The following is a 7959-nucleotide window of genomic DNA, read 5'->3' as shown; positions in this document are numbered from 1 at the left end:
TAAGACCTGGAACTGCAGCCCAAGCGTTCTCCCTCCAGTTCTTGGCTCTGGCCTGGTTTACACTTCCAATGTAAGCTGGCCTAGCGAGGCCTCTCAGAGGTGCGATAAAGCCAAACCCCTGAGCACGGGAGCAAAGCCAGCCTAACCCCCAGTGTGGACACAACTGGGTCAATGGAAGAGTGCATCTGTCAACCTGCACAGGGAGGTGGAGTTCCTGCACCAAGGAAGAACCCCTCCCGTCGCTGTCGGCTGCGTCTACACTACAGGGTTACACCAGCACAGTTATGGCAATCTCACTATGTTACTATAGTCCCTGTAGTGTAGACACACCCTCTGTTTTACACTTCTGTTGTAACCTTGTAATCGCTGGGCCTCAATTCCCCCATTTATTAAATGTAGATAGTAATGTTTGCTCTGTCCAGTTAGGCTTTGATTTTCAGAGGAGCCTAAGAGTTGAATTTCATTGGGATTTGAACACCTGACACCCTCAGGGGCCTTGGAATCTCAGAGTCTGATTGTAAATTCTCTGGGGCAGGGATTGTCTCACTCTGTGTCTGTGCAGCACCCGGCCCAACGGGGCCCTGATCTCAGCTGGGGCAGGGACTGACTCTCGCTGGGTGTCTGGGCAGTACCCGGCACCACGGGGCCCTGATCTCAGCTGGGGCCGGGACTGACTCTCGCTGGGTGTCTGTGCAGCGTCCGGCACAACGGGGCCCTGATCTGAGCGCTACCATAATGCACATAATGTCATCACAGGAATCAAATTATTTGTATACATTGAAAGCAATTTTTGGAAGCTAAGTGATTTTATAATTTTGTAAATCTAGAACCCTTCCAAAGGGCCAGATCCCCAGCTGGTATAAATCGGGGGGAGCTCCATTGGAGTCAATGTGGCCAGACCCCCAGCTAGTTGAAATCAGCCATAACTCCATTTGAATCAGTGGGCCCAGATCCCCGGCTGCTGTGAATCAGTCTTGCTCCACTGACTTCAATGGATCGGCCCAGATTTCCGCTACCTGAGAATTTGTTAGTGGTAATAAAGACAAACACACTTGGTGTTTTGCATTCCGCCTATTCAAACAGAGGTCACCAATCCAGCCGGTTAAATTAGCACAGCTTCCTTTTGGCAAATCCATTTATAGTCAGTGGTGCAGATTTCAGACTGGATCCGATTCTTCTTTACTGCAGCGCAGCTGTTCTCTTCAGCAGGACCCGATACTGGGAATCTAAGGAGTGAAGGAGACAGTCACTATCCGTGTGTTTAGAGGTGGAGAAGAGCCGCTTTTCTCCTCCCTTCCAGGAGGCTGGAGTTCCAGCCATGATCTTTGGTCTTTCCCTAGATAGGCTAATACGTAAAGCAAGTTGGTACGTTTTGGAGAGCAGTACGTGGTACAGAAACTTGCAGCGAAGTGTTTAATGCGGGTGCTCCTTCCGAGAGACCAACCTTTAGAACCCTGCAAATGTTCCCCTTTTGAAACTTACATGAAAAGTTGAGTCCATTTCAAATTTCAATTAAAAAATGGGGAAGTTTTGATGAAATTTGTGAGTTTTTTTCTAGAATTGGTTTTTTTCACCAATTATTTGAGGTAGTTGGAACTTTTTCAGTTTTGAACCTGATCAGCTTTGGAATTCTGAAATCTCAAATGTTGATTAAAAACAAGAAAAGACTTAAAAAAATGTTTCCCCTGTTGTGTAACCAGTTCCAAAGGTGCCGACTGCGTGGGTGCTCCGGGGCTGGGGCACCCACGGGGCAAAAATAGTGGGTGCTCAGCACCCACCAGCCACCCGCCAATCAGCTGTTCAGTGGCAGGCGGGAGATGCTGAGGGGAGGGGGCAGAGCCAGGGCGGGAAGAGGCGGAGTGAGGGTGAGGCCATGGGGGAAGGGGCAGAGTGGAGGCAGGGCCTCAGGGTGGAGCAAGGGTGGAACACCCACCCAGAAAGAAAAAAATCGGCACCTGTGACCAGTTATGCCAAGGATTGATGAGTCCAGGGTTGCCAACCCTCCAGGATTGCCTGGGAGTATCCAGGAATTAAAGATTAATCTTTAATTAAAGATTAATGATGATGTCATGTGATGAAACCTCCAGGAATTCATCCAACCAAAGTTGGCGACCCTAGATGACCGCATGCAAACAGAGACCCTGATTCATTTATGTGTTTGCTTAGGTTTCCTCCCCTGGGTACTGCCATTCACTCCAAAGTGAAACCCATGTGTGTTTGCAAGATTGAGGCCTTTACACTGTAAAATTAATGGATGAAATCCTTCACCAGCAGATTTGCCGTTGACTTTAATGGGGATTTCACCCTATATGCTTATTGCAGGCTGATGTCAAATACTAATCAGGAATCACTCACCGTGTTTGATTTAATGGGGAATCATCCACCCAGGTCCACTTCCTCCTTGGGGATGTGATGTTGAGTCCAATCCACACCGGATTTTGATTTCTTGTAATATTCTGTATGAACCCCTGTGAAATGGACAAGGTGTCAGAGGGAACAGAACAAGGTAGAATTCTCTGGTTCCTTTGCTCACAATGCAAATGAGACCTGATCTCTTGTTGCGGTTTTGATCATCAATTTCGGTGACAAATCAGGACTAGCTGAAACTCCAATTGAAAGTACTGTAAACATAACAAATTACTTACACTACTAATTAATAACTGAGATTTTGATTAATTTTGTTTAAATTTTTCAATGAACTTCAGTAAACATTCTCAATGTGTTTGAATGAAAATTTTTTTACAATTTTTTTGTGCTGGCTTTTTTTAACACAGCTCTAATGAATAATTAGTAACATTTCAGCTCTGGGCAAACTCTTTGCTGTTATCCACCTATTGCACCTCTTTCCATATAGGGCATGATTCTGTACTGAGTGAACAAACCCTGTGCAACATTGCTATACAGCTGTTATCCAGCTACCCCACCCCAGAAGTAGCCGCATCCCAGTGATAGCTGAACAATCCCTGTCTCCAGTTTGTACTTCATCATTTTAAGACCATAAAATGCTTTGGGATCTACTATTCATGTATTGATTTCAGTATATTTAGGCTTAGAAAGATTAGATTTTTATTGGTAAATGTCGACTTCACTGTAGACACACAAACTGATGAAAAAATATTTTCCATGGATGATGATAAAAATTTACAGAGAGGCAAAGTAAGAAAAATACTGCTCAAGAAGTTAGCATTTGATTTAAGGATTCTTACTTTGCATATTTTGATGGTTTCAAAACTTTACCTTTTTGAATCTCAACGTCTACTGTCATTAAATAATTATGGCCGGACCTCCCAGCCCAATGTCTGTCGCCGCCCCATGATTTCCCACAACCGTGGAAATGTAAAGCAATAAAAATGGATAAAAAATACTTATAACCCATAAGTTTGCACAACTGAAAATTTAAATTGATAAAAAAAATTTAAAATGATTAAAAATAAATGGAGACTATCTGTCAACATTCTGAAAAAGATGAACATCTTGTTTCACTGTAAAATTTTCCAGTGAAAAATAGAAAAATTGTGAATGAAAATGTTGCTTTCAAAAGTTTGTGGATAGAAAAATAAAAAGGGATTTTTGACCTGCTCTCATTAACAAGGTCACAAATACGGTGAAGTTTAGCACATTCTTTACCAGCTCCTCCCGGTCCTGGATCACTAGCAGGTGAGATCCCCTCCGTGAGCAGTCATCACGGCCCCTGCTCCAGTATTGATTCTCTTCAGACAGCCGGTAGCACTTGTCCCTGTGCGGCACCCAGTGCCTGGGGCAGAGTTTGCACCCGGAGCCCTCTGGACGGGGAAATGGAACAGTATCAATAACGGGTCTGATCATTCGAACAGCTCTGACCAGCTTCCCCCGCAGAGACGCACGGAGGCCTCCCACTCAGCGTGTTAGTGAGACAACGTGCAGCGCATCGGCAGAGCTCTGGGGACACCATGGGGTGCTCTGGGGACACCATGGGGTGACCCCAATACCTCCGTGTGCTGCAAGGGGGCGCTGTGCTGCAGGGTAGTGGAGCGGGGGGCTCAGGAGGGGGCAGTCTCCCTTCACAGCCATTCCTGGCTCCAATGCCCCAGTGCGGCACTGGGGGCACTGGGGGCTATCAGAGGCTCAATAGGGGGCGCTCTCACCTTGCAGCCACGGCTGACCCCAATGCACCAGTGCAGGGCTAGGGGGCGCTGTGCTGCAGGGCTCAATAGGGAGTATGCTAATGTCAGTCAATGCTGGCCCTGATCTCAGCTGGGGCAGGGACCGTCTCTCCCTGTGGGTCTGGGCAGCGCCCGGCACCACGGGGCCCTGATCTCAGCTGGGGCAGGGACCGTCTCTCGCTGTGTGTCTGGGCAGCACCCGGCACCACGGGGCCCTGATCTCAGTTAGTGCCTCTGGGTGCTACACGTGTAATACACGGATCAGCTAAAGAACTGTAAAATCTTATTACACTGTTATGGCTCCAGCTGCCAGGGCTCTGCCCACCCTGACTGGCCACGAGCTGTCGCAGCTGAGGGTGTAGGTCCCTGGCGATATTACAGAGGCTCAGGAAAGGAGGGATGGGACAGAGAGAGGGTGGGAACGAAGGTATCTCGGCTCTGTGTAAACATCAGGGTGTGTAACAGTGAGGGCGAGTGACAGGCTGGATGCAGGATGCGCGGGGGTTACCTGCTGAGCTGGTTTCCACCCCACACAGCTTTCGCTTCAGGCAGGATTGGAAATCCTCCAATCTACGGTGGTACGGTGTTGTGTTTCGATTAATCTCACATGAATCACGCTTCTCAGAGGTCTGCGGCACGGCTGCCGTCTGGCAAGTCTGGGATGGGCGCTGGGAAACTTCAAGATAAATAGAAGCCAAAAATTGGAAAAGACGAGGCCAGATTCCAGCTGGTGTCGATCAGCCGTAACTCCAACCACATGCACTGATTTTTGGATTTCCCACAGGGTGCTCTGCCCCCGCTCCGTACTGAGGCCCCGCCCTCACTCCGCCTCTCCCCCCGAGGACACGCCCTCAATCCGCCTTGTCTCCGAAGGCCCCGCCCTCACTACACCTTTTCATGCCCCCACTCCACCCCCTTCCCCAAGGCCCCCCTTCCCCATCCTCTCTCCCTTCCTCTACCCGCTGTCCCCTGCCCCATCCCCCTCTCCCTTCCCCTGCCCTCCGAACAGCTGATCGGCAGCCAGCCCTGGGGCCAGGCCGAACCACTGTGGCTGGTGGGTGCTGAGCCGCCCGTATTTTTTTTCTGTGGGTGCCTGAGGCCCGGAGCACCCCTGGCGTCAGCGCCTATGGCTCCATCGGAGTCAATGGGCCAGATCCCCAGGTGGTGTGAATCAATGACACTATGGCAATTTATAGCAACTGAGAATCTGGCACAGTTGTCCCAGAATCACAAATGTCAAGGCTAGAAGAGACCTCCTGTATCACCCAGGCCAGAGGCCGCCACTCAGCGATTCTCGCCTTGAGCCCCACAACGTGTGCTGAGTTCCCGCTGCATTGCTGGGCCGCAGCACAAAACCCACAGCCGGGGGCTACTCACCCAGGACAGCCAGGACTATCACAGCTCCCAGCAGGATGATGTTCCCGGCGCAGCTGACCCGATGCCAAAGTGGACACTGCGGACAAGCTGCAAGAAGCAAGGGGGGAAATGCAGAGCCGGTTTGCATGCACCGGGGAGATAACTGTCTGTGGTGCACCCACACCCATTGACATCTGAAGGCGACGTCTCTGCCTTTTAACATGCTGGCCTGGCCTGTTTGCAGGTCTCACCTGTCAGTGGAAACAAGCCCCCTTGTTTGACTGGGGCTAGCTGAGCAAATTGCTTGCAAAAGTCTCTGAGACGGAGGTGGAGAAGACACTGCTCTTCTCAGCTCAGCAGCTCAGGAAACCCACTGCTGGAAATGTACGTGAGGGGGAAGGTGAACGTGTTATAATGCATCTGATGAAGTGGGTTATAGCCCACGAAAGCTTATACCAAAGGAATAATATTAGAAGGAACTGGAGTCGGTAACAGAATTCTGTCCTCCTAAGGAACTTCACCCGGCTCTGTTTCTGTAGCAGCTGAGCGCCTCATCATAACCGGGGAAATATTTACCCTCCCTGCCCTGCTCTGAGACAGGGCAGCGCTGTTATCCCCATCTTGCGTCGATACCAAGGCCAGAAGGGAACTTTGTGATCATCTAGTCTGACCTCTAGATAGCACAGGCCAGAGACCTGCCCCACAATAATGCCTTCAGCGGAGCTGTCAGAAAAACGTCCCAGCTTGATTTAAAAACGGTCAATGATGGAGAATCCCCCGTGACCCTTGGTAAATTGTTCCATGGGTTAATTACTCTCCCTGTCATAAATGTACCCCATATTTCCAGCCTGAATTTGTCTAGCTTCAAGTTGCAGCCCTTGGGTTGTGTTAGAGCTTTGCGAGACTGAAGAGCCCATCATTAAAATTTTGTACTGACAGCCTGGGATCAAGTCACCCCGTCACCTTCTCTTTGTTACGCTAACTAGATGGAGCTCCTGGAATCTCTCACTGTAACGCGGGTTTTCTAGCCCTTTAATCGTTCTCGTGGCTCTTCCCTGACCCCTCTCTAGTTCATTAACCTCCTTCTTGAACGGCGCGCACCAGCCCTGGCCACAGGAGCCCAGCGGTGCTTGTACCGGGGACAAATACAGAGGTAATAGAACGCTGCCCTGTCTCTCCACGCCTGCTTACAGGTGGGAAACAGAGGCACGGAGTGATGGAGGGCCAGCTTTCCTAAGGTATTTAGGCACCTAAAAAACCAGGCCGGGTGTAATTTTTTTAAAGCCTTTAAGTCCTGCTGAAGCCAGCTTGCTCAGGCACCTAATTACCTGTGGAAGTCTGACCCTACGTGCCTAGCTCAAGACGACACAGGGAGTGTGCAAAAAAGGACTTAAACACAGGTCTTCCAAGTGTCCTTCTCCCCTGGGCCTCCCTGCTCCTTCCTCTTGGTCTCAGTACGTGTTGACCGCATTCCAGTCGGGCAATGGGATGGCACAGGAGGGCAGAGCTGTACCATATACTGTGACCCACTGTGTATTGCTCTCACTACGCCCAGATCTCAGTGACCCTGTTCCAAATCCGGAGTCACTCCACTGCGATGAATTGTGTCAGGGCTGCATTCAAATCTCAGTTACCTTGTTCCAAATCCAGAGTGACTCCACTGCAATGAATGGGGCCAGGGCTGGACTTTGACCTCAATGACCAGAGCTAAATCCAGAGCAACCCCACTGAAGGTAGTGGAGTTAGGACCAAATTCTGATCTCCGTGACCCTGGTGTAAATCCAGACTTAATGCATTGAAGTCAGTGAAGCTATGCCCGCTTGCACCAGATGGGGATCTCACCCCTCGTCCATTGCTAGACCTGCTATTTATCAACATTACAGTCGCAAAAATGGAATCCCAGCCTCCCAAAATCCACACCCCTGAAAAAACGCCACAAAGTGAAAGGCACTCACTGTGATGCTGAGCCGGGGCCGACGTGTGGCTGGGCAGAGAGCCTGCCTTGAAGTTTACATTCTCATAGACTTCTCCATCAGCCATGGCCAGCAAAGGCAACAGCTGCGTGTGAAGGCACCGTCCTAGCTGTGTGCGAGCTAACATGAACACGCCTCCACCAGGAAATATTGTGTCAGTTGAAACCTGCCACCTTCTGACCACTGCGTGAGCTTTGGCGAATGGCGGAATAATTTGCACCTTCTGCCCCTGCTGCTCTTTTCAAAAGTGCCCGGAGATTTGGCTGCTCCACCCGACTCCAATTCAGTGCAGATCCGAACTCAGTGAGGCAGCAAATGCCAATCTGGAGCCATACAGAGCCAGTGCAAGCGGGCTTGTGTCGAGATCCTGCCCCTCTGCTTTTGTCTGTGCTCGGAGAATCAATGGTCTTTGAGGGGGCTGCCCACAGCAGCCAGCTGTCAAAAGTTCGTGCAGCTATTTTAGATCAAGAGGCGGAAATGAGCTCGAA

The 7959-nt window shown here is 50.0% G+C and overlaps 1 protein-coding gene across 1 annotated transcript; it reads right to left on the bottom strand.

The window, feature by feature from the left end:
- Positions 1 to 1102: 1102 nt before the first annotated feature.
- LOC141998383 (killer cell lectin-like receptor subfamily B member 1B allele A) lies at positions 1103 to 7538 on the bottom strand. The gene is made up of 6 exons (XM_074971148.1): positions 7454 to 7538; positions 5520 to 5606; positions 4651 to 4818; positions 3628 to 3782; positions 2356 to 2468; positions 1103 to 1226 (listed from the first exon to the last, which is right to left on the bottom strand). Exons 1-6 carry the CDS (start codon positions 7536 to 7538, stop codon positions 1103 to 1105), a joined length of 732 nt encoding a protein of 243 aa, XP_074827249.1.
- Between the last annotated feature and the right edge of the window lie 421 nt (positions 7539 to 7959).

The sequence above is a fragment of the Natator depressus genome, chromosome 14 (genome assembly GCF_965152275.1).
Source record: "Natator depressus isolate rNatDep1 chromosome 14, rNatDep2.hap1, whole genome shotgun sequence".
Taxonomy (NCBI): domain Eukaryota; kingdom Metazoa; phylum Chordata; order Testudines; family Cheloniidae; genus Natator; species Natator depressus.
The sequence above is the reverse complement of the archived record's forward strand: the minus strand, read 5'-3'. Positions and strand labels throughout refer to the sequence as shown.